General features: G+C 39.4%; 2 protein-coding genes across 2 annotated transcripts in view; one reads left to right on the top strand and one right to left on the bottom strand.

The window, feature by feature from the left end:
• carmil2 (capping protein regulator and myosin 1 linker 2) overlaps positions 1-6,485 on the top strand; it is a 46,173-nt gene extending 39,688 nt beyond the window's left edge. Inside the window, exons 37-41 of the mRNA XM_020641037.3 lie at positions 1,421-1,686; positions 2,456-2,591; positions 3,059-3,148; positions 4,177-4,290; positions 4,421-6,485. Coding sequence (XP_020496693.2) covers positions 1,421-1,686; positions 2,456-2,591; positions 3,059-3,148; positions 4,177-4,290; positions 4,421-4,968 — 1,154 coding nt within the window. The 3' untranslated portion in view covers positions 4,969-6,485. The remainder of the gene's footprint in view (positions 1-1,420; positions 1,687-2,455; positions 2,592-3,058; positions 3,149-4,176; positions 4,291-4,420) is intronic.
• A 1,128-nt stretch (positions 6,486-7,613) lies between these two features.
• Positions 7,614-26,652, bottom strand: ric8a (RIC8 guanine nucleotide exchange factor A). The gene is made up of 15 exons (XM_065956879.1): positions 26,358-26,652; positions 21,302-21,349; positions 18,716-18,929; positions 17,556-17,689; positions 17,377-17,457; positions 16,985-17,084; positions 16,560-16,747; positions 14,903-14,997; positions 14,671-14,821; positions 13,299-13,394; positions 11,916-12,060; positions 11,644-11,788; positions 11,269-11,388; positions 9,917-10,076; positions 7,614-9,833 (listed from the first exon to the last, which is right to left on the bottom strand). The coding sequence occupies exons 1-14, from the start codon at positions 26,451-26,453 to the stop codon at positions 9,935-9,937; spliced, it is 1,755 nt and encodes a 584-aa protein (XP_065812951.1). The 5' UTR covers positions 26,454-26,652; the 3' UTR covers positions 7,614-9,833; positions 9,917-9,934.
• Positions 26,653-27,052: the final 400 nt, after the last annotated feature.

Raw genomic sequence — 27,052 nt, 5'->3', positions numbered from 1 at the left:
GATTTATGTACTTTAGAGCCAAGGCACGAGTGTTCTCCTGCATGTGCGTTGACATGACGTCTTGTTCGTGTCTTTTGGTTTTGTGCTGATGTCACTGTGGACTGGGTCAAGTGTGATACAATTTTATATTCAGTTTGAAAGCAGGTGGGTTGCAGGTATTTTTGAGTTTAATAGACACGTGCAGTGATCCCACTGCAGCAGAAACGATCAGTGCGTCTCCACATTAAGATGGGTGCTGCGCAACTCAGTGCAAAGTTAAAACAGGGAAGAAGTTTAGTGTGGAACAGCGGTCCTCCTTCTAATCCCATCAGAGCTGTCTTCAAAATGTTATTTAGATGCTAAAGGTTTATTCCCTGTCAAAGTACGACAGTTACAGCAGTTTTTAGTTGTGCTGCTTAAATGTCCCACAGTATTTGATGCTGTGACATCACTTCACAGATGGAAACATTTGAGAAACATAGAGAATAGCTTCTCTGATCTCTTTAAATAAACAGTTACAGAAGACATTCAAACATCAATACAACACAATAAAGAAATCACCTGGAGAGTTTGCTCTGATCAACATAATTTAGAATAATTTAATGAAAAATTGACACAGCATGAACACTCATAAAAAATAGAGTTAACGATCAGCTGAGAAGCATGTCATGTAATCAGATAAATAAATGAAGCTAGTCTTGGAATGATTTTAGACTCAACATTAAGGACTCGTCTCAGACTCAATGGTAATGGGGATTCAACTGAGACTCTACCCGGATTCATCTTTGGTGACTGTCTGGGACTCAACTCAGACTTGAGCACTGGGGACTCAAAAAAGTACTCAGACTTGGAGTTGACGTTTGGTGACTCAGCTACAACACTGAATGCTGTTCTTGCGCATTTGTGAATGATAATATGTGCACTACTCCCATGGTAGCTGGTGCAGTAGTAAGATCTTTTGACTCACAGCAAAAAGCTCTTGGTGCCAGCCAGACACCAAACGTTTTTGAGATTGAACATGCCCTCAATCTGCCTGAACACCCACCTCCTCTGAAACTGATTGGTTTAACCAGAATCATTCACAGAGGGTCCTTACCCTACATTCCACATTGAGTATTTCTCTTTTTACTGCAGTGTGTTCTGCAGCTGCTCTTAGAAGTATATCATTTGCATACAGTGTATAGCACTAGAATAAAGAGTCCTTTATGACACAACAACTGTAAACATAGTTCACAGTCTGTAGCACATCTGTGCTCTCTGCTTCGCAGTCAAATCTTTCACTGTGCAAAGGATTGTCGGTCAGAGATACTTAAAAAAATTCCTTAACTCTAAAAATTGTGAGATGCTGGGATGTTTTGTCTTCCAAATGATTTCTGTCTAACTTTAAAGCTTAGATTTCTGCAAACACAGCCTTACCTCTTCTTTCACCCTCTGTTTTCAGCGGACCCCAGACATCCAATGAGAGTACTGGACCCTATCCGTCCAGAACCTCCCATTCACCCAAAGCCCGCCCTTCCTGATCGCCCTGTCGGCCCTCTGCCACCCAAACCTGCCATCGCAGCCAAGCCTCCTATTCCCACCCCGACTGCTTCTGCAGGAGGAGGAGGAGCCTGTCCCTTCTCTGCTCCTCTTTCCAGCAGCTCAGCAGAGAGAGTCCAGCTACGATCACTCAGCCATGACGACAGGCCAGCAGAGACTACAGCACAGGTAACACACTGTGGCAGAAAGTCAGAAAAATGATAGTGTTATTGTGTTGAAGATATAAAAGTGTCTGATTAAGGCTTGTGGCTTATCACCAGTGTTTAAAATAGTAATTGAAGAAGCCTGTATTTACAGGAAGAAAGTCATGCATTTTAAAGGTTCCAATCAGCTGCTAATAGACTTCAAATGAGAAAAATAACATATGAAAGGCCTTTATCAGCAATGCCATGAATTGTCTGTGTAATAATGAGCTGTTTGTCCAGAAAGAATAGATTTAAAAGTGTTCTTCATTCTTGTTAGAGTTAATAATCTGTTAAGCAAGAGGAATGTTTTAGAAGGATTCTTAGTTTTTGTTGAATTAACCCTTGAAACATTTGCTTTCTCTTGGATTCCATCGCAACATGAAAAGATTATTATTGATTAAGGATCAGGAGACCTCACCCCTGATTGACTCTTCAGATACATTTTTTTTGTGATCATTGATTTACAAAATTAGACTTAAATTTTGCTTCTTCAAAAAACCTGCTTTGTAAAAATTTGAGCTGAAGTTCAATCAAACGTGGAGGTAGATGTTTGTTGCAGAACTGTTGGATTAAACTTTCTTTTAGCTAAGTAAAGCTAATGAAAAACATCATTGAATATCAATATCAGAAATATAAGAAATCACCATATATTGAGGTTGGCAACATTGTTCTCTGCCATTGTAATCTCATTTTTGTCCTGACATTAGTCATTTTGTTCCGCCCCCACTGAACCCCTCTTATCTTCATTGCAGAATGGAAGTCAGGAGGGTCCCCGCGGTGCAGCCCCAGCTCTGTCTCCCAGGAAAGAGCTGCTTCCTCCAGCCACGTCTCCATGGAGGGGTCACAGCGCACAGCATCGCTCTGAGAAAGCACAATCAGTGACAGATGGTACGCCTGCCTGATAATACTATGAAACCAAATAATTCATCCATATAAGAGATAGGCTGAGTGAAGGTTAAGAGCTTGTATGACAGATCAGGGGAAGTAGGGTTGTTTTTAATGTTCTGTTGGAGGATCTGTTAAAGAAACAGCTGTAGACTCTGCATCACGGTGGTCTGCACACGGAACGCTTACATCAGTTGTGTCATGAAACGGTGTGCAGAAAAATACATTTCATTGGTTAGCATTTAGAAGGGTCGGCCAATATTTAAACATTCACACTTTATATATACATTTACAAAAATGCATTCACTTTAATGAAAAATATGACTTCAGGTTTACCTATCTTACTCTTTTTGTTCCCCTGTTCAGTTTTTACAGGGGATAGAAGGACAAATGAAAACGATGTTACATTTATAAAACGTTGTGTGTGTGTGTGTGTGTGTGTGTGTGTGTGTGTGTTTGCGCTCCTCTAGAGAGTCTTCCTAAGCCACGCCAACACATTAAGCCCCTCCCACAACGCAGAGCTGTGTCTGTCCACGAGGATGCTTTGACCATGACACAAGGTAAGATTTGTTTTAATGTATTATAATGAAGAATTGAAAAACTTAAAACTGGTCACTTTCAGTACCAAGAGCATTAATAGAAACGTATGAAAGAGTTGTAACATGAAAGAACAAGCTGTTCAAAAATGAATGCACAGATTGAACAACCTCTGTTCAACTTGATGACAAACATTTTATGAACTTACCTTCTGCTACAAAAGTACAGTGCACACGGCAGACACATGTTGTGTTCTGAACATGTTCTGAATACTTTAGCCTTTACAAAAGGTCAGACAGCATATCATTTGAACCAGCTTTCCTTTTTTATAAATACTCATTAATGTAGCTTTACATATGAATGTGGGTCACTGTGTGAAGCACATTTTTTAATGCGCACAACTACTTACAAAGTCATGCAGTGATGTAAATTTGTGCTTGTCAACTTGAAAGACTATCAGCCCTGAGATTCTCCTGACGTCCTATATGTTTCAGAAATGTTCCTTTAAAACTCCATTAAAAAAACAAGTGTTTTAAAAGATTGTTTGCTGTTCTCATTTTGCAGAAAGATCTGACAAAACTTGAATTTAGACTTTTTACAGATCTGGGACTTGATGAAGATATTTCTGCCTCCTTTTGACCACTTTAATTATAATTTTTTTTATTATGGGTTCATGCTGCTGTAGTCTGAGTTCAGCTCATGTGTGAATGGCTGGATACAGTAAATCTGACACTGGCTGGAGACAGATGGACGGTTGAGCTGCTGCTGAAACAGAACGCTGGTAGTTGGTTTACATCAGAGATAACGTGGTATAGAGTCAAGCTAACAGGTCATCACACTGGTCACTAATCTGCCTAAAATAGCTGAAAGCAAAACTAAAGTGAATTCAGACACTGTCTGTGTGAAGAGGGTAAAATAAAGCAAACTGTGTGCAGCTCCTGATTATTTCACAAACAACAAAACAATTAAAACAGCGTCATGACAAAGTCTTTCTTCATTTCGGTCTGAACACAGTCTCAGTCCAAAGTACTTTGTCCTCTGTCCCCTTCAGAGCTGAAGGCAGTGCTACAGAGATCACCCATCCGTTTCCGGGGCAACATGGGGGACTTAACCACCTGCACAGAAGATCCATCCAGCGGGGAGGGAGCACAACGAGCTCAGGAGGGTAAGAGTTTTTTTTTCAGTCATAATCTACTTTGTGCTTTCTTACTTTTAACTTTATATTTGTCTTACTTTCCTTTTCTGTCTGAGGTGTAAATGTATTCTTCCAACTGTTTGTTTTTTGATCCGCCCAGCCAGTGACACAGGGAAACAGGCGGCAGAAGATCAGAAGAAGGTTGTCCATAAAGATGCAAGGACAGTAGCTGAAACCAAGCCGCCGCCTCCTCCGGTAAAGGAGAAATTCCCCAGCTTTGCATGTCCCTCTTCTACAGCTCAGGCTCAACATGAAGGATCAGCTCGACTCTTAAGTCCAGCTGCAGCGCTCGACAAAGCTCCGTCTGTCCCTGAGAGGCCTCTAGCACAAACCCACACCCTGGAAAAACCTCCTGTAACCCCAACATCCCAGAAAAAGAGCCCCGGCACATCCCCTGCATTTTCTCAAACTCTAGAAAAACTGCTGGTGTCCCAATCACCTCAAGAAAAGACCCCCAGCACAAGCCCAGCTGCATCTGAACCCCTTGAAGTGAGTCCTCAGTCACACAAGGAGAAGAGCCCAGGTTCAGGAGATCTGAGAAAGAGCACACAGGAGAGGGGGGAGGCGGTCTCTAAACAGCACACAGTGAAGGCAGAGCCAGCTGACCAAAGAACTGAGCCCCCCCTGTCTGAAAAACACAAAGACTGACTCACCTAAGGAGACACCTGGGAGAGAGAGGAGGGAGGACGCTTTGACATCTCTGAGATCAGGAGCTGGGAGGGTCTACGAGGTCTGAGAGTGACTTGAATGTTGATCATCTAGTAAGACACAGCTGCTGTGTACAGCTCACATCTGTATTGTTGCTGTTTAGTCAAACTCATTCCTAATGTTCTTAAGGAACAAACTTTATAACCAGTGTGAGGGCTAATGTCTGGACTAAAACTGTTGTTGCTTTATAACCAATTTTGAAAGTTTCACATTATTCCTATAGCATTCAGCCCAAACAGCAGGTGTACAGATGTATTCTGTAGCTAGCTAGCACCAAACACCAACCACGTGTTGTTGTCATGCCATCCTCGAACCAGGAACTTCATTTGTTTGATATGTTTCTGACCATAAGCTGTTTGATAAGACATAGCCATTGTGACATTACTTATTGGTATTGGGACCTTGGCTATGAAGCCTTCGAGTTTGGAACTTAGGCGGTCGACAGCTTGTTTATTTTTGTTTCGTTTTAAAGACAGAAGTGACCATATTTAGATGACAGACAGAATTCACATCTATGATGGGGGGCTAGGCTTATTAATATTGAAGCTGTAACATCACCGCAGCACCTCCCTTCCCCGTCATGACTTTCTTACTCCCGGTTCTTTACGCTCCAATAATGATGAATCAGGAAGGAGAAATGTTGAGCTTTGAGTCATGATTGCTCACGTGCTCCAAGGGACCAGCTGATATTTTCAAATATTGAGGGGCTGTTTGTGGATGATTTTGTAAGCTAACCATGCTTACAAGGCTTGAACCTGACCTTTGAACTTTTACATTTTTACGTTTCATCTCACTACTTCAGAGAGGCGTAAAGTGGCTCTGATTATCTTGAAAAATATCTTTTACATTAAAGCATTAGACCCAACATTCTGATTATTTTCTAGTGATGTCAAAACGATTTCACTTTCTTTTTTATTTCCTGATCCAATCACACCATCCACGTTCAGATAGTTTGTGCTCTGCATATTTATTTTGCCTTACGTAGTGGTTCTCACGTTAGCCTTTTTGAGTCTTCAGATGAATACATGGACACTTTCCATGCAAGTGCTTTATGTTCCTGCATCTTTCTGTGAACACAACGTTGTGACATTCATATCAATCCATGTTTAGTCATTCTGTAAGGGAACAACAGGACCAGAGACATTCTTATATCAGAGAAATATATGATCAGCTATAGTGTGAGATAACTATTCAGTCTATCAAGCTCTCAGGGTGGTTGTGGTGGATGGTGTGTGTACGTGTGTTTGTGTGTTGTAAGAGCAGACCTCAGATCAGCTCCTGATCCTCCTCCTCTCAGGGGAGAATTTATTTTCTACCATCATGTTTGTCTTTGCCTTGCACGCACAAAATATGTACAAAACTACAGAAAGCAAACAAAAACAAAGTTATGAACAGAGTATAAATCCAATACCTATACTTGTTAATAATTATTAAAAATATGAGTTGTGTCAAATGTTTCCACTGTGTGATTGTTTTTTTTGGGGGGGGGTCTGTTTTAAAAAAAATCTCTGATGATGCCAAAATGACATAAGTTAAAATGTGGACATGCAGTAAGAAAAAACAAAAAGCTTGCTGCTTACATTTTAAACAGTACTTTTAAGATAATTTACTGGATCTTTAAATCATCTCATATGGTTTCCACATCTGTGTATCCGTACACTATCCAGTGAGCAAAGGTTGTGTGTTTCCTCACGTTCTGATGGCTGTGGTTGCTATGTGGTGAGAACATCAAAAGAAACAAATCTGCATTCACATGCTGCCGACTAAGCAGCAGGAGCAATCCTGGATTAAGTGTCTTAACACATCGGACATGTGGCTGCAGGAGCTGTGCATCAAACCCCCAACCTTTGTGGTTGAGAGACGACGACTCTACCAACTGAGCCACAGCTGCTCCTCTACTCCACTAATCCAACACTAAAAAGTACCACAGGTCTGAATGCTATGGATTGATTGTTACTATCTAAACTCAACTGGAACCTGATGCACTGAATAGGCCTGATGCATTTTTTCAAATCCCTATAATATCATGTTGGGTCCACTTTAAATATTCTCTTATCAGTTCATCAGTCCATAAAAAGGTAATTTCTACAACCACTGAAAAAAGGAGTATGACAAAATAAATCCTAATATAAAATGAACTTTGGCTTCTAACTATTAACTTTCAGGAGCCTGTACCTCAGTGGATTCAGTTTTCTCAGGTGTGTGCAAACAGCTGTGTTGGCATTCAGCATGAATAACATGGAACTTCTCTTGTTGATGTTAAATAAAGAAAACTCCCTCTGCTGATGAAGACTCTTCGATGTGGTTAAAAAGCTTTTAAAAGCATCTGGTCAGGACTCAACCTGAAGACTGAACACTTCCTGTTCATTGATGGCCCCCTTGTGTATTTTTTAAATGCACTATATTATGGTTGACCACTTTTTAAATATATTGCACTGCACACTTGACATCCTAACAGGTTGACAGTACTCGTACACTACAAACAATACAGTCTGCAGGAAAATGAGTGCTGATCTTGAAAGTAAAGGAAAGCACTTGTCATATTATCACTGTACCTTTTAAACAAACACAACAAGAGCCACGTGTCATTTACATTCCTTTAATGTATATTACAGTCCGTGGTAAAGTTGGCAGCTATATAATAACAATATAAAGGATAATACATTTAATTCTCATATATCAATGCTTCAGATTTTACATTCTTTATGTTCCATTTTAAAATGAGATATTTTCTGTCTGCAGTTTCTTCTAAAAATAAAACATTTGAAGGGCTTTATGAAAAACAACAGGCATCTAAAATTCAGTTGTTTTTTTGTCTCAAAAATATGTCATCATCACAAACTCAAAATACAGCTCTTTGGCTAACTTTCATACATTTTCTTCAACTCACATGAAGAGTAGAAGTGACATTCATCTTCATCTCAAAATAATCCTACAAAGTTCAAAGAAACACGTTCTCAGTTCAGTAACAGAAGCAGGCTAAACTGAACATGTCCCTGATTGGTAGACATTTTAATTAATCAAAACATAATGAGATGAAATTAAATAAAATGTAATAAGGTAGGGGAAAAAAAATCTATGTTCAATGGGGGGGGGGGGGGGGGGGGTTAGTTTTATCAAGGATAGACTGATGTCATTCTCTTTGTCCTAATTGCATCTTCCTCCAACCAACATCCCTTCGTGGTTCAAAATTGAAGAGCAGCAGTGTTTGCATTACATTGGACTAATAATCAAAGTGTTTATCTCTTGGGAATGCTGCCGGAAAACATTGAAATGTCAAAACGTTAAAAATGATGGTGCCGTTAAGCTCTGATAACAGGATGTAGGATAACTCTACACCTCTGGAAATCATCCACTGCGTCCACTTTTAAAGAATGGATCGAGGTATTGAGTACAATCAGGAGCTATGAGTGGGTTACTTAGAGGAAGGCTTGGAGGGAGGATCTGTTAAATGAACTGTGGGCCCTGACCTGACTCATTGATTGGTGATACATGATGAATGCTGTTTATTCTGTATGTGGATCAGGTACATGGTGTATTGTTTGTCTAGGTTTTTGTTGTTGTTTTTTGTTGAGTCTCTGTTTGTCCTGTCTGGCTAGAGGGGACTGTTATTGTCGGATTGTGAACTAATTTTCTCTTCTCGTTATTGTTGAAAAGAAAAAAGAGTAACAGAGAAATATAGCAGCAGGCTGTGAAGAAGAACTCTATGTTGTGAACCCAGTGTGATAATATCATTTCTGCTTAACTGTAAATGTGTGAGCAACCACTTCAATTTCAAAAAAGGTCTGAGTTCAGACTGTTGACAGTGAGGTCTGTGGACAACCCCGAGTAACACAGAGGCTGGGATGTTGTTCAGAAAAACTTTATACTGTTGTGGTTGTCAAATGTAACTTTCAATCTCTTTTGGGTTGAAATCTAAAAGTCTAAATTTCTTTTAAAGTCTAAGATCTAAACCTTCATTCATACACAAACACATCACTTTCCTTCTGACATGAATTGTTTGGATGTCAGGTAGGAGGTGATGTGAGACCACAGCTAAAGAGTCAAAGGAGAGTCATAAAAAGAAATACAGCTGAATAAGCTAACATAAAAATAAAATGTGGAAAAATCGAATTCTATCTATGAATTCTTATGACCAATTGTTTCATCCTCATTGTTCATTTATCCATTTTATATTCATATTTTCCAATATTCTTCTTCACTGCGTATATGTCAATGTCAGAGCGGCTGAATGAGAGCTTGGAGCTTCAATGAGTCCTCAAAGCAACAGTGAAGGAGTAAAATAAATAATGTGATGATAAAAAAAACCTACAATTCTTAACTGACATGAAAAATATACATGAAAAATCTATTTTTAAGATACACAATGATAAAATATAACAGGGAAAAATAAAAAAAAGTTATTTTCCTTACATAGCATAGCTTTTCTTATCTTTTCTTTTTTATGGCGCTCCTTTGACTCAATACTCAGCTCAATGTTAATATCTTGAGAATTGCCTGTCGTGAATCAGCGCAGTGATCAGTAGTCCTCTCAAACATGCAGGTGATGAGGTCTATTCAAACACACTCTACCTTTGTGAAGCAGATGAGGTTTATGTTTGTATTATAAATGTTCTGAATCATCTTATCAGTGTCCTGATATGAACTGAAACATGTCTACACATTGATGGTGCTCTTTGAGAAGTGGTCAGCTGTTAAATACTGGTGAACTGCCAGTGAGAGGAAGGTAGACATCAAACCAGTAACATGGTCTTTTAAGTTGCCTCCATGTACTCCATGCTGTCTTCATTTTTCTTGCCTCCTGTCTGAATAAGTAAGCAAGAACAAGTTTGGACTGTGTGACATATGAAGACCTTAAATGACTAAACAGACTTGCCCCTCCGGTCACCTCTATGCTTTCGAGTTTCTAAGACTCGTCTTCGCTGCCTGAGTTGGTCGGCTCTTCTGGCTGGAACACAGGATTGTGGGAGTGGTTATGCAGATCACCTTGAGTCATCGCTCGCAACTTCCCGTCCATACCGAGCTGCATTGGCTGGATCAGGTTGGTCCTGAAACAAGAAATAAATGAAATGTGATGCTGTGTGCATGTCTGTGGCAGTATTAAAAACAGTGTAAGAATTCATTTTTTGAAACAGTGTACAGTAATTGCAACTTGAAGATTCCTATTCTTGTCAACTCATTCATTTAATTTTCAGTCACAATACATTGAATTTTAAAAAATACTGTTTTTATTGAAGAAGCAAATTATAGTTAAATTAATCAATTATTGGGCTGCATAGTGGTGGAGTGGTAAGCACTGTTGCCTCACAGCAAGGAGATTCCTAGTTCAAGTCCCTGTCGGACAGGCAGTGGCGGTTCTAGACCACTTTTACTTAGAGGGTCAGACATATTATGCCAAATAATGGAGCACATCATAAATCATAAATACCACTACTAATACCATGATTTATATTTGTTTCAGTAACAGTATTTAATATAAGGTTGTGAGTCCGGTTGTTGAGTCAAATACTGTGTATGTGTTATGAGGGGGGGCTCTTCCTTTTGGAGGGGCGGCCACAGGGGGGGACCAAGCTCAGTGTTACAGGGGCACTGGCCCCTGTTGACCCCTGCCTAGAGCCGCCCATGCGGACAGGGCCTTTCTGTGTGGAGTTTGTATGTTCTCCCCGTGCATGCGTGGGTTCTCTCCGGGTACTCCGGCTTCCTCCCACAGTCCAAAGACATGCTCGTTAGTTTGATTGGTGACTCTAAATTGCTCGTAGGTGTGAATGTGAGAGGGAGCTGGTTGTCTGTCTCTACATGTCAGCCCTGTGATTGACTGGCGGATAGTCTAGGGTGTACCCCGCCTCTCACCCAATGACAGGCCCCCTGTGACCCCAAATGGAAAAAGCGAAATAGATAATTGATGGATAATCAATTATTTTAAAGTAGCTGTAATAATAATAATTTCAATAAATATCTGCGGATCACTTCGAAGCAATTGGTCAACATGTTCTCAATTCCAACTCTTCAAGTTTAGCAGCATATTGTGACCCAAGGCTTCAAAATGAAGAACATTCATGCTCTAGTGCCAGTTTAACATGTGCAGGGTTCAGCAGTCAAGTTAGTATAAATAAATGTAATGTTTTTATTTGTTTTAACTTATAGACTAGGTAGAGCTAGACAGCACATTCTCAGCATGTGTGTGTGTGTGTGTGTGTGTGTGTGTGTGTGTGTGTGTGTGTGTTTGCTGCTTTTATTGACCTTGACAGTTTGTCAAACATGTGAACCAGCTTCATGGCTTCAATTTCCTTCTGCTCCTCCGTCATTCCCTCCATGGGGTCTGGCTGCTCTTCTTCTACAACTCCTGTTATCGGGTTAATACTGGAGAGAGACGACAGAGAGAATAAGAGAGAGAGCAGAGAAAAGCATTTTTAAATTAAGTCACTGAAATGCAGAGTTAAGTTCTCTTAACTTAAAATCTTTATTATCTATCAAAGCTAAAGAGGGATGCTGGTGTTATAAGATCAACCCATTATGGATTTTTGGGTTACTTATTGTTGTGGATACAAACAGCTGATTGTTTGAGCTTGCAGTAGTACATCTCTCTACATCAGACACTGTTGTATTGGTACTGACTGGGCTTTAGCCTCTCTGTACTCCTCTGTCTCAGAGTCTTCATCTTCAGAGTAGATCCCTGAGTCTCTGCCCCCCCTCAGGAGTCCTCTGGCAGCCAGCAGACCAGCAGCGTTACCGTATCCGGTGTACTTAATGAACCTTGAAACTGGAAGACATACAAACTGTTAATGTACTGTAGCAGTTTTGATGTGATGTGAAGCCATGCTTTAAGAAATGTACTGAAATCAATTTGAGTTCTTGAAAATAAATCAATGAACAGATTTTTCCTTCACCGCTTTCTTTGCAGAGAACAAACAGGAACTCAGCTGCACAGTCCTTGACATCAGTGTCGATGTGTGTCATCAGACGAACCAGTTTGTTCCTCAGAGCTCCACCCACCTCTGGTCTGTTGATCACATCACGCAGGGGGGGCAGGACCTAAAGCACACATACATACATGATACCTGAGCCACAAACACACCTACAGTAATCACACATCTGGCCTTTCTCAAACCGCTCCCTACACCCTCTCCCTACACTCCGTTTGCACGCTCACATGTAGGGTCCGTCACGTAAAGTGCCGTCCAAATCCGCTGAGTGTTGAGTCGGCGTGGGTTGTTATACCAAGAGTGTATATTCAAGAGTGAGTCTGCACCGCTACTGACTTGTTGAACATCTTTAACGTGGGTTATTGTTTGTCTCTGGAGTCGCTCTATAAATGGAAGTTCTATGTGATTACCAATACACAGCTTTATATAAGACACAAATTAATATCATACTGATGTTGTAAGTGTCAAAGCTTACATCTCATTTACCATTCTAGCCGTGGAAAGCGCGCATGTTTATTTGGTTTAACCGTTTTAATATTCACAGTGACTTCTTCTCATCTTATAAAAATCAGATTTAAAAGAAAACAATGCCACCAAAAAAATAGTCTTTTCTCATTAGATGGAGTCTTTTTAAAGTGTCTGTCTCGCTGTTATTTATGTAACTATTATTATTTGAGTGACATGAAACCATGGTAACCTAAAGTTCCTTGAGTCCTTGGGGGTGAGGGCAGTTCGTCCTTGGCCCTAAAGCTTGTCGCTGTATCTAATGAGGACGCCTTAATGAAAGGTGCTTCAGCTTCGAGTGTGACTTCATATGAAGTCTGTGAGACAGAGGTTGTGTCTGAAACAACTCCCTACTCACTGTACAGGGAGGTATATGTAATGGACTAAGGTGCACTCATTTGGCACAAAAAACTGTACTGAACACTACTTGTGCCTGCATCAGCATTAGGACAAACTATCATTACACTGTTTAAAATCCTTTATTCGTTAGTAAACAAACTTCTAGATTTCAGTAAAAATGCCACCAAATATTGACTTTACTGTGTTTCTGTGTTGCGCGTTCACACTGGTCACCACTTTTCGCTTGCAAAAAGCTATGAACCGCAATGCTTGATGGTATATACAAGCGTGAAGAGTGACCACCTTTTGTACACTACTTTTCACAATGGATTGTTGGATGCAATGAGTTGGAATATACAGGGTACGATAATGCATACTCAGTATTCAGTCACCACTAAAAAACCGCATATTCACTATGTAGTGAGGAGTGTGTGATTTCAGACAGTGTGAGTTAGGAGGGACAGGTTAGAGAAAGGCCTTTCTTTGTCTCAGTCCAGGGCTGACCTTTGACCTGAGGAACTTCCTGGTCTCTCGGTGGATGCGGGCGCTCTCAGTCAGCAGGTTCAGTGAGGGGAGGAGGGTCTCCTTCAACTTATGTCCCTGCAAAATGAACATACAAACTGTTATCATTTCATCAACAGAGTTTCATCAAACACATCCATGACAGTTTTTGAGAAATTATCCAGAGTTAACAGACGTTGATAAACATGATTAGATACCTAGTGAACTGTTTGGATAATATTATTCAGCCAATATGGGACTGTCACAAATATGTATTATCAGCATATATGTTATCAGATTTGATACGTTTATTTAACACAGTCATACCAGTCCAAACTTTCTATATAAAACATTGATTTTTGTCCAAGCTTGAAAATTGTATACAAATGTATAAATGTGTAATCACTGTTTTTTTATGTGTGTGCTTGTGCTACTTTTAGTGAACAATCTGGATAACTGGTTTAAAGTATTTTCCTTGTTATGTTTTCTTCCATACATTTGTCCCTGTTTCGCTGAATCTTAGGTGTTTTAAGTGTCTTTAGTATGAGTTTTTTATTTACCTAGGCTGAGTCAGCTTTTCTTTTCTTTTTTGCTGAGTTAGATTATTGTTTGTATGCTGTTTTTGTTGTTTTGCTCTTGTTCATCATGACTGTGGTTTGCAGGCTGAACAGGAAACTCTCTCTCTGACTTGATGTTGCACTCTTACCCCGCTGAACAAGAATTAAACTTTGACCTACAAACCTATACATGTAATACGTTACTTTCCACCATTCTTTCACAGGAACATTTAGTACACTGATTATTATTGTATTAATAAAATAGTCAGCTGCATTTGTCAAAATGTATAAGTATTCTTTTAACATGTGGAATTTTTCAGAATTGAAACAAAAAAAACCTGTTTTCTTTGTACTGTTAAAACCATGTTAACTCATCAGTAACGTGACGACCCTGGGGTTGTCCTGTATAGTTGTGTGATCTGTTACTAATCCAGAGTGTTGTTTTCCTGGTTGCCTTTCGGTGGAGTGAAGGCCAGGGTTATCAGAGTGGATTCAGGTCACCCAATCTCCCAGGTTCACCTGTATTTAAGAAGGCTGCAGATTGTGAATGTGAAGTTTGTGTGAGCTTCCTCTTTTGTTGTAAGTCGGAGCCAACTTGTAACAGTTAACAGACAGCTCCCTCTAGTGACGAAGTCTCAGATTATATATCACAGTAATTTATCCGTCTGTCTTTTTCATTTAATCCCAAAGAAAACAAGCAATGTATGCTTTTTACTCAAAAATGTATCGTATCAATTTTAATATACTGCATTGTAACCATTGTTTAATGTCATTCATGTTTTTTTTTTAAATACCCACAACGCTGAATCTTGTCTTACCCGGTCCAGTCTTTTCTCCATGAACGCCATCAGCATGCTGACAGCGTCCATGTTGACGCCCATGTACTCGATGGAGCCGTGTTGCACTTTGGGCATCAACAGGACATCCAAACACGTCAGAGGGAGGTTACCTAGTAGGTTTACAGTATGGCTGTGGAAAAGAGAGCGGGTGGTGTTAATGGAGATGCTTTTATTAGAAACAGACACACAGGTTAAGAATGTTTGTTACTACCTGTGAAACTCCTCAGTGCGCTCCTCTCCGTCTGCCTGGCTCATCAGACAGTGTCTCAGTATGGCACCTAAATGTCTGTACTCTGCTGCCTCCTCCTGCACACAAACACACACAAACAAACACATGTTGTTCACATGCTATAAAGACAACCCTTATCATCAGTGTTATTCTGTTAAGGTTAAAGTTTTTTTTCATGCATGATTGTGTGTAACAGGCAGATGAAACTGATTAACATTGTGTCATTTTTTTGTTTTTTAAACAGAGGAAGTAAAACCCTTCATAGGACAGCATAAACATTTCAGGTATGATCATCACAAACAGCAGCCAGGTATAAGATGAACTCTCTAAGGGAGAGGTAGGGGTAGGTGACTGTTAGAAATAGGTCATTGATGATGACATCATAAATTGGGCAAACTCTTCTCCAGAGAATGAACTCTTCTGCCTTTTATTTAAAAAAAAATAGTACAGGCAAAAGTACACATAACTAGATACACAGAATATGGTATTACAATATAACTTTACATAACCATTAAGCAAGAGACTCAGGAAGAACATTAAAAAAGACAAGAATGGAGACTAAATAAAATACATAGGATCCCCTCAGTAATTCATTCATATGAAAATGTGCTGATATGTGAATTCTTTTTTATATAAAACAAGTAGATTGATCTATGATTCTAATTAATCCTACTTTTAACATCAGCCAATTTCTGTCCATTTAATATCACATTGTGCTTCTTGATCATAGAAAATGACTTGGCTGTCTTTTTTGTTTTTGTTTTCTTTGTTTTTACAAAAGTTAGATTCAGATTAGTTCTTGTGCTTGAACAAATCAATATTTTGACCAGCACAATGAAAGTACACACTTTTTGGGGGCAATTCTCATCCAGACAGTCCACTATGACATTTAAAGGTATACGTTTAAGACAACTATTAAGTGTCTTTAGTAGAGTTTTAACAGTAGCCCACAAACTTGAAACATATGTTCAGTGAGAAACACATGCATCTTGTCTTCCTCTTACTCGTAACAAACTGTGCATAATGATGATTGTTACATTTTAAACAGGCTAAATTATTGATATGGTAGCAGTGAATTTGTAGAAAATCTTCAATTCAACTGAAATATTGTAGAGTCAGAATCGATTCCTACTTCAACTGAATTTTTGATTCCCAGATTATTATTTTTTTAATTTAGTGGCAAAAAACTTGGAACCGAAGTACACATCCCCATGAAGTCTGACTAATAATGACACCTCTGGGCATCCAAATGTCATAGGACCCAGAAATATGGTCAGCAAACATTTTGATATGTACTATACTAGCACACTAAACTTAAAAAAGGAGCCTGATCAATATGCATTTAGCTTAAAACACTAAGGACAGGTCTCACAGAGCTACTGATGTGACTGCAGACTGTGACTGTTCTTCAGTGAAAACTACTGTATACCCTCCCACATCGTGTAAAGAATGATGTCTGTATGTGTCTGTCTGTGTGCCTTGAATAGACAGTAGAACTCGTCAGGGCACCCTGAATGTATCAACCACAGGACTGCTATTCCAATAGAATAGATACATGAAAGAACTCACAAAAACTGTAGAATATAGATAACAACGAAGACAGAAATACGAAGGACTACTGTGTCATTTTCTTCAGTACCTCGTCCACCTTGCGCTTGGCTGTGTCAAACGTGATATTGAATAGTATCTTCAGACTTTCCATGGCAAGTTCTGTCTGCTCTCTGCTCAGCAGGGGCATTTCTTCAGGTGGGACCCCCTCAAACCCGGCCCGGGCTGTCTCCAGCGAATCCGGCCAACACAGACCAAGTGTGGCATCTAACTGGTTACCTGGAAAATATACAGGACAGGAAAGATGTCATCTTTTAACTTAGCTTAAGTATGTGTGATAAGTCTTCACAGGGCCCTTTTTTAAAGATTTATCACAGGTTGTTTGACTTAAGAACATCCCAGGCTTTACAAACATCGGTGAATTAGAGGGTTAGTGTTCTCTCGGCGTTAGTTACCTTTGAGACTAGTAACCTACAGAGATGAGGTTGGTCCTCCAGGTCAGAGGAAATCATTTACCTAGCAGCCTGATGCCGTGAAGCTCCTGAGCCAGCTGTGCCCTCGTGTCCACTCTCAAAGCCGTCAGCAGGAAGGTGAGACGCAGGTCAAAGAACCGCACCTGGACAGAGAAACCAAACAACTCAGAGTATCACACTGGTACCTTAATTTAGAAACTGAAATGATACATTTCATGTTTCAGTGTTACTCGGTCTTCACAAAAAGATATTTATATTCTAAGAATTGTTTTGAATGCAACGGCAGAGACATTTAGGTTTTATTATCAACATAACAGAAACAGAATTGTTTGAGGCACAATTTTACCCTCAAATAGATAAAGATGTGATTTTGTTAGGTTAACACTCACACTACTGCTTATTCAAACGTCAACAAAGAGTTCCTGGTATCCATACCTCGTGGTTCCAGGTGGGATCATGACTCTGCTTCAGCCTCTCTGCCACACCCTTTATCAGCTGCAAATCTCCTGCCACCACCTGAAATCCATCCATTAGACATCCCCATCAATGCATTAGTCCATAAATTCAGCCACACATTCATTGATCCATTAATAAATGTAGCTCTGCATACTGACCTGTCCTGTGTGGTTGTGCAGCAGGATGTTACAGATAGACTTCAGAGCCTCAGAGATCACTTCCTGGTCAGCGTTTTCTGAAGGTTGAGAGGTTTCCTTTCTCACCTCCTCTTCCTCCCCTCCCTCACCCTCCTCTGGGAAGAGAAATGTCAGCAAAGTAGAGTCATACATCAACCTATATTTAGACCATTTTACTCATAAAAAGTGAAGGGACTGCTAATTGACTCATTATTCTTTCTTTGTTCATTAGGATGTAGAGAAAGAAGATGATTTCATTTTGCTCTCAGTAATCAGAGTAAGTCAAAGCTGAATCAAGATACAATTCATGAGGTATGATTAAACCATCGTTGTATTGTTCACCAATGTGTCCACTTCGTAACATAGTTTTACAAACAAGAGACAGTGAACGAAGCTTCCTGGTTTTCAAAAAGGAATCATATATGGAAGTGTCCTGAACCTTCTCTCTTACAGGGATCGTTTTGGCTTATCTTCAAGAAGTACATTTTGTTTATTTTATTTTTTTCCACTAGCTAAAATTAGAATCCAAATGATGTCACAGTTGCCTTGAATTACTGATGCAAGCCAAGCTAGCCCTGACTCTTGTTTAAAACTCTCCTCACTTCTCTCCTGCTCCATCCTCTAACCCCAAATGCTTCTCCATGTCAGAAAAAACAACAACATGGTGATGGCCAAATTGACAAACTGAAGACTTACTGTAAGTCAGTGGCTCACGAAGAAAAGGGTGATGTCGCAGTGACTAAATCATCAAATACAGTTTTTTATTTCTCATAGTTTGCATGTCTGCTTTTTGGAAAAATGTATCTGGAAAATGTCATGTAATGAAACAGAGCGATATTGATGTTTGTACATCATGTCCACACAGGCTTCATAGGATAACCATGTGCTTCATTCCTCCATCTGTGTCTACTCATGCTGTTCAGGGACAGTACTGAGCCTAGGTCACCCATAGTTTAAACTGCGTTCAGAGCCAAATACAGAATCCCAACATTGGATAGTTGTAAAACTAGATAAACATTTTTGCTGAATTGAGGAAACATGCTTCGGACTCAGAAAGTGGAATGATGTATTTGAAAAACAGGGGATTCAAGGGCCTTTCATGGGACAAACAACTAAACAGGAGCAGCACAAAGGGGACTTACCTTGGCCCTCCACCTGCTGGGTGCACTCAGATATGGCAGAACTTTCAACAGCGATGCCAGCGTAGCCGGCGAGCGTGGCCATGGCAGAGTGGCTGATGAAAGGATTCAGGCAGTTTTTGTCTCTGGACAGGATTCGAACTGTTTCTAAGCAGGCCAGCTGACAGGAAGGCTGCAACTCCCTGTTCAGGAAGCCAAGCACCAACTCACCCAGACGCTGTGATGCAGAAAATATATCAGGTTAGACCTCAATGTATTCAACAGGATTTCTGTGTATTTATTTTTGGGGTTTTGTTCTTTATATGGTACACAAGAAAGATGTGTACCTGTTACAAAAGTAACACTGCTTACATCAGTGTTTCTCAAATTGGGGTACGTGTACCCCTAGGGGTATGTGGGAGTACTGCAAGGGGTACATGACAAATGTAATTTAAAAAAAGTTGCAAGTGTAAAAGCCAAACGAATGATTTATAGGAAAATCCATACACTGATTCAAGACAACTTAATTAACAGCACATGTTCTCTGTGCAACATCAAATAGGGGCAGTATTTCCAACTTGAGGATATTCATTTATAATACAGCTTGCATTATGTGCGGAGCCGCTTCAACCAGAGGGCCTCCCGCCTGTTGACGTGAATTGTTCAGCGAGCAAGCACATACATTTGCATGCTAACAAGAGCTCGGCCAGGAATATAAAAATGAACAAGTTGTTGAAACGAGGTAGATAAAATCAGTTGGGGAAAATGAGGTGGAAGACGAAAAATGTTCTTGGCCGGACAAGGGAGTACTTGGCTGAAAGAAATTCTGAAAGCGTGTACACAAGCCAAAAAAGTTTGAGAATCCCTGGCTTACATCATGGTATTACACATCACAAACACTGTGAAAAAGAGCAGTCTCATACACTTGAATCCTTACATAAACTCCCTCTCAATCTGTCAATCTGTGAAACTTATGCGACGTTCAGTTTTAATATTATAAAAAAACTGCAACAAAAACGAATGAATTTTTCAGCAGTATGAGTCTGTGAGTTTTAATCTCTTGACGTAATGCATCATTTTCTCTGCAGCAGGAGCCGTGAACTCCCAGAGTATAAGCTGCATTCAATCTGTTCCCTGTCTGACTATTTTACATACATTATGAATTATCTATGACACAGAGGCCCTTCGAGAGGGAATATGAGGCTTAAAATAGGACTTTGTGACTCTCTGTCAGTAAAGGGACATTTCAAACAGTTTCAGAGTCACCTGTGATTTCTGGCTGATGTTGAGCCCATGTGCAGGCAGCTAACTGTGACACTGATAAATATGTCTGCTGAGATGTCTTGCATAATGTCTTCCTGCAGTCGGAGTGCAGATATGTTGAGTTTGTGCACATGGCTGTAGGATAATGAAGACACGCAAAGGCACATAAGCTGCACCTGAACTAATCTTAACCCTGGAAGATACTCACAGACTCTCACAGACTCACACCGTCTGTGAGAGCGGGGCAGAAAGTTCTCTTTACTGGAAGGGCACCTGGAGGGCACTTTGACACGTTTTTGCATGTTAGGCCAGAGCAATGGGCAATTTTTTTTTCTTTTGACTTTCAGGCAAGGTAACATGGTTAGTGTCCTGTCCCTGGCCATTCTGACAGTTTAGACTCACAACCTTTTTATCATTTTTCACTTTCACAATGTGTTAAGATGGGGGGTAAAAACATGACCAGCTTCTATAAGTGGTCTATTTTTAAATATATAAAAGGGTTGGTTACCCTAACCCTATAAACAATAGAACATCCTTCTCCAGCTTTCTTGGTTCGTCTGACTTGTTCAGTTGTGATGATTTGGGTGGGATTTTTTGATGTCACTTTAATCCTTTGCATGACCTATTGCATTAGTTCCCAACCTGGGGTCCGGGCCCCACTCAGGGGTGCGTTAAAGATCTCAGGGGGTCACCAGACATTGTCTGCGTTGAGGTTGTCAAATTTCGATTTGTACATATGAAGTAAAATCAGGATAATACTCTGACTGGAGTGACAAAGGTCTTTTCTGTTTTGGGATTTTATCGATGAAAACAATTGAAATTGTTTTTAATTTTTGACATATCACCTTTTCCATGTGGTCCTAATGGGCTTAACATTTTTCTTTGAAAAAGCAAGTGCCGTCTTAATTTATCAATTTCTTAATTTCCTTGTATCATCCTCATTTTACAACATGATAGTGATTTTTTTGAATATGGGGAAATAAGCCATTTATTAATTAAATCTCTGATTAACTCTGTCTTTTGTTTTCAGAGAGAAGCAAAAAATGTTGCTCTTTGCCAATTCAAACATTAGTGAGTGCTTCTCTGAAGCAGCAAGGTAAATAAGTGGAGTGAAGAGTAGACTTAACACATGTTCTCCACATTTTAACTTTCTGAAAAGCTTAAGGCTCAAAAGAACACCTTCAAGTATTTCTTCTTTTGCAAAAAAATTTGATCAACCACAATAACGGACTAAAAAGGAAACCATCAGGAGAAACTTGTTTCAACTCAAGACATTAAGTAAGGGTCATTTTATGAACAGAAGGAAATATATTGGAGTCAATGTTGAGATTGAAGGGTTAGTTATACCTCTCTGTCCTGCTCCTCCTCTGCGATGAATGTGAAGCACTGGTTCATCTAAAGGAAGGAAAAGGCACATTGAAAAAGCATTGTCATGTCCATGTTGTTTCCAGCTGTCAGCATTTCTTTTAAAATGTGTCAGCTGACAGTGCATCACAACTCTGACATAGGAAAAACTTAACATAACGACAAATTGCTTAAAATTTCCACTTGAACAAGTTTTAGAGGGTCTGAAAATATATTTTTCTATTTAACAAAGAATTAAAAAAGAAAAACTTTAAAACTATTTGAAACTTAAAACCCTAACCCTTTCAAAAACAGAGCTATATAGAAGCATTAAACAAGTCTACATCTAATTTACCGTTGCATTGTTTTTTCTTGTTCACTTGGGGTCAGCAGAACACACATTTAGAAATACATTTATATATTTTATAATAGAGTTTCCTGCCCACCTGCCACCTGACAGAAAAATATATAAGCATGAATTGTTATTGAGTTGTTTTGTGTCAAATATTCACTTTCCTTTCGGTCTTGTTTGTTCTTAAACATCACTGAGAAAACATCTGTTTTCATTAGCTTCTAACTGCTGCACTATGTTCAGCAGTTTGCCTCTAACTGTGTCTGTGTACTGTTTGGAGCAGGGAGTAAAGCATGTGTATCAGAGACTTAAAAAAAGGATCCTTACTGTTGTTTGAAACAAGACTGGTGACAATCAAGTATTATGAGTCGAAAAAACAAATCAGCTAAAAAGATTTAAAAAATCCAAACATTTAGATATGTCTTCATATGAACTTGTGATTTTTGCTACATTAAAATATGTCATAGAGGTCAAACTATCCAGGTAAAAAGTCTGCATGATATTGGAAAAGTACGAGTCGAATTTGAGATATAACTATTATGATATGAAGTGAGATAAATCAACAAACATTTCCTCCTCAAACAATCTGAAAAGCAGTTTTTACTTTTCACCGCTTGATTGGCACCTGTTCAATCTGTGGCTATCAGATAGCTTGAGCTTCATCTGAAGGCATTAAGATGGTATCAAAACATGGCCATTATACCCATCGATTCAACTCGATATTGATCAATATGAGTCAATGTTGATTATAGATGACAGAGTCTGATATTTGTTAAATAAAAATGTGTGCAATATTGGTATTGGTTAAGAAAAAACTGATCCCACAATGAGCATCCAATCAGAATCCAGAATTTCCAGTGATAATAATGTATGTTAAAAACTCTAAACATTAAAATAAAATGCACACAGTCCAAATGAAGTCATTCATTGTGCATTGTTGCATCCCTTCCACTAATCTACATCTGTGCAACGGGGTTCTTAGAATGAATGAGAGCAGACTAGCTGACAGCAGAGAAACACCTGAACATACTGGGGCAGGTTTATCAGTAAAGAAAGATGATGCAGATTAAGCAGCAGAGTCTCTGCAGCACTAAGCTCCTCTTCTCAGAGAGCTCTGAGCTACAGTAGGATTTGACGGGCCTGTAGAAGACTATTTGTGTATCACTGAATCTAATCCTATTGCCTTCATGATCGACTCCCACACAGCTAAAAGTCTCTTACGCAGCAGGGCTCACCTGGTGCTAGCGGACGGCTAGTGGCAAATTAAGCACACAAAGCACACTTTCTTTGAAGTGGAAGGCTCTATTTTCTTAAACGCAACTCTAACAAAGATCACTCCCTGTCATGACAAAGGTTGGAAATCCTGTGCTCAATAAGTTCACATATTGATACATCTTTTTAAGTTATACTACATGCTAAAATAATTGCTGATAATCTGGAAATCAGTAGCTGAATTTGTTATGGATCCTCAGATCAATGTAAATATTTCAAATCACACTTTTTTTTGGTGGGATCATCACTACAATTTCATCAGCATCTACCTGTAAATGATATTATAATGTTGAGCCTCAGGAAACACCATGACCATCGCTGTTAATAAGATGAAGCATGTAGTTGTTGCGATGGTTACACAGGGTTATTACTGAAGGCGCCTGGCTGAGCTCTTAGTGGGAACTGAAGTTTAATTAGATGCAGGATGTCTCATGGATCTGTGCGACCTACTTTCAATGTGTTTTTCTCCTTCACACTTTTTTTCACGCTGCAGTTTCGACCTATATAATAGTAAAAGATAAGAACAAGTTTGAAGTGCACATAAGAAGCAAGGTTGCACAGGCTATTTCACAAAATTAACAGGACTGATAATACAGCCTGGTTCAAAAAGTGAAATAGGTCTGATTAGCTCATGTCTCTTTCGGCACACACCGTACATCGGTTGAATTATTGAAACTCATCTGTTTTGATTTTATGAAGGATGAACGTAATTTTCAATAAGGCACGGAGCTGACCTGATTGACAGGCAGGCGCGATGTAACAGCTTGTCAAGAGGCTTAAAAACCCGCCTGTCATTAGGTTGACTGAAAGTTAGGGTGAGACAGCATTTCCAGCATGGCAACAGCCAGCGATCAGACTCCAAAGCCCCCTGCAGGAACAGATGATGGGTGACGTCACTCAAGCTTCGTCCATTCATATTCAAAGTTTATAGTTTTTAAGATGGATTCACAGGAGTAAATAACAGCTCATTACTGTCTGGCTGTCAACAATGCATCAGTAGGGTGACGTCTCCATATGTGCACACGCATTTTCTATATTTCATATCGTCTACCAATATGGTTGAATTTTATGTTTTTTAAATTTTTTCATAACAACTGTTTTAATAAGCATTAAGGTGTTTCCACTTAGGCATTGTTAGTGCTGTTGCCTCACAGCGAGGAGGTCCTTGGTTCGAATCCCTGTCGTACAGGGCCTTTCTGTGTGGAGTTTGTATGTTCTCCCTGTGTCCGCGTGGGTTCTGTCCAGGTACTCCTTCTTCCTCCCACAGTCCAAAGACATGCTCGTAAAGTTAGTTGGTGACTCTAAATTGCCTGTAGGTGTGAATGTGTGAAGCTAGTTGTCTATCTCCATGTGTCAGCGCTGCGATTGACTGGTGGATAGTCCGGGGTATACCCGCCTCTCACCCAAGCTGGGATCGGCTCCAGAACCCCAAAGGGGTATAGATGATGGATGGATGTTTCAACTTAAAGCTGTAAGGAACTTTTGGTTTGTGTTGATTTTGGCGCCCCTTTTGGACAAAGCGATATGTCTGATCCGTCTGATCCGTCTGATCTTGTACATGTGTAAAAATACATACAGCTATAGAAGAAGAATCAAATCATTATAGTAATGGTCTTGTTTGCTTTGTAGATTCCATTTATTCATATTCAATTTAAAACTCCTCATATGAGATGTTTTTTACAACCATGTTTTTCCTATACATTTTTGATTGTTTATGAATATTTTTCTTTTATCATTACGACTGGTCCAGTTTGGAGACGAGAGCAGTCTTAATGTTGTAATGCTCCTTTTAGTATTTCAGCATATACTAGAAAACGTTTTTCCTTCATAAACAACTGGAGGTGAGATTATTCAGAGTTGTTCTATTCAGACTTTCATTACTAGACTCACAAAAACTTTTAAAAATCTGATGTATAGCCAATTTAAAAAAATGTCTGCACTGTTGATGTAAGATGCAGTTGCAGCACCAGAACTCCAGATAATGTTTAACTGTAAATGTGGCAGATATAGGAGAGTTGCATGTCAGTATAGACCTGTTTACACCTGGTACCAACATGCCTTCCATTTTGACATTGTCATGTTAATGGTAGCTACAGGAGCGATTGAAGCTCTAAACCATTATTATCAAATTTAACATGAAATTAAGTTTTCAAACATCTTCAACCAAATCAGTCAAATGAATCCATAAAATTGATTTATCAGCCAACTCTCAATGACTGGCTGATTCGTTCCTATTTCAACATATTATCAGAATTTAGAAAGTGCTTTGGTTTTGATCATTGGTAGAAATAAAGGCTTAAATTACACAAACAGAACTAAAGTTGTAATAAAGCATAACGATGAATGACTTGAGTTCAAATGTGGTTACAGTTTATGTGCTCACTTTTGCTTTTTCCAAAATTCATAGTGCTTGAAAAAGGCAAGTTCTAGGCGTATAAGTAGCTGGTTAAGTGCACATCACAAGCGTAGGCTGATCCCTCATTGCAGTGGCAGTTAGATTCTGACTACGGCTGTAACACTTTAGTTTGAATAAACTGCGTTTTCTGAGTCATCACAACATGAAAATGTGCGACAACATCGCAAACTGCAATGAAATGCAATAAAGAAGAGACCCAGTTTGTCCACATGTGCCACGTTCATACTGAGAAAGTGAACATTTGAACAATCAAAGGAAGCTCTGGCTGAAAGGGCTTAATTCTGATCCAGGTCCTTTCTCCCTCTCATGATCTTTCCAGTCTGTCTCCTGCCTGTCAATATCTGAACTAAACATCCATAAAAAAAATACACCTTGTTGTTATTTTATGATACACCTGTTCGGTCAGGAACATTTAATGCTCTGCCATCTGCATTATGTACAAATGAGATTGGAAACACAATAGAAGAAGTACTTAGCAACTGTGACCAGATTACTTCTATCTGGGTTGGTCTCAGTGAGAGACACAGTGTCGGGCCTTACAGCGCCATGAAGGCCAGCGATGACTGATAAATTGTACATCACAGTGGTTTGAACACTCATTCTAAAAAAAGGACTTTGAAAAATGTAACCTCACGTTTGTAAATAGCCTAGTGTTATAAAGTGGTAGTATGTCAGGGTTGAGTTTCTTTTTCTGCTGCCCCCAAGTGGCAAGAACTATAATGCATCTTTAAAAGTGGTTTAGTTAAAAACATTCAAAGTTTAATTTTGAAATCTTCAGTTTTCTCTCGTAGGCTTATCATAAATAATCATCTGTTAATCCAGGGCAAATTGTGTAATACATAATTAGCTGCAGGACACTTGCTATTGGCTAATGCTTATTAACAGAGGTGATGCTTTCTATTCTGCAAGGTGATGCAATACTTATGATCTAAATTGTGCTTGTAGCTGACCTAAAGGTAATTAAACAATGATGACAAACTTAATGTTTTGATAAACAGCTCTCTTCTAATGATGTTTACCTCCTTGTTGTAGCTCTGTAGAGCTGTCAGAGCAGCGTCCTGCTCCCCCGTCTCCATTTGCTCAATGGTGACATTTAAATCCATCTTCATCGCCATTAAACTCTGTAGCTTTTCCTCCTGAATCACCGTCACACCAGGAGCCTGTGTGTGTGTGAGTGAGTGTGTGCGTCACTTTGACACTCAGATATACAGTCCACGCTTTGGTTGGTCTCCACCCACAGCTGACTGCATGGTGTCTGAACCCCCACCGGCCGGCGAGAGGCGATTAACCGAGAGGATTAGTGCGAGTCAAGTGCTGCGTTCAGGTGTCACAGGGAAAGACGGAAGGAAGTGCAAATCCATTTCATTTTTCACAATAATAACAAAAGTTTTGCCTTGATTATTATTTTATTTTTATATATTAGACATTTTCAATATTGTATAAAGTAAAGAAAAACACCATAATTGCTTTTGTTCAAATAGAAGATCATTCTTACGGAGCCCTGGAGGTGACATGGATGGGCTCCGTACATTCTCCAGCAACAAATGAAAATATATTTTGAGTGAGTCAAACCAATTTGAAAACTGTAATTGTGAAGGTTGACTCCAAAAATCAAAGCCCTAATCAGTCATGATTAGGTAGTAATCAATCATTATTTTTAATATTAATGTCCACTCTCAGCATCAAAACACATCAAAACACTAAGGCCTAATAG

Source organism: Labrus bergylta, chromosome 7 (assembly GCF_963930695.1).
Source record: "Labrus bergylta chromosome 7, fLabBer1.1, whole genome shotgun sequence".
Classification (NCBI taxonomy): Eukaryota; Metazoa; Chordata; class Actinopteri; order Labriformes; family Labridae; genus Labrus; species Labrus bergylta.
This window is presented reverse-complemented; position numbering and strand designations above follow the sequence as displayed.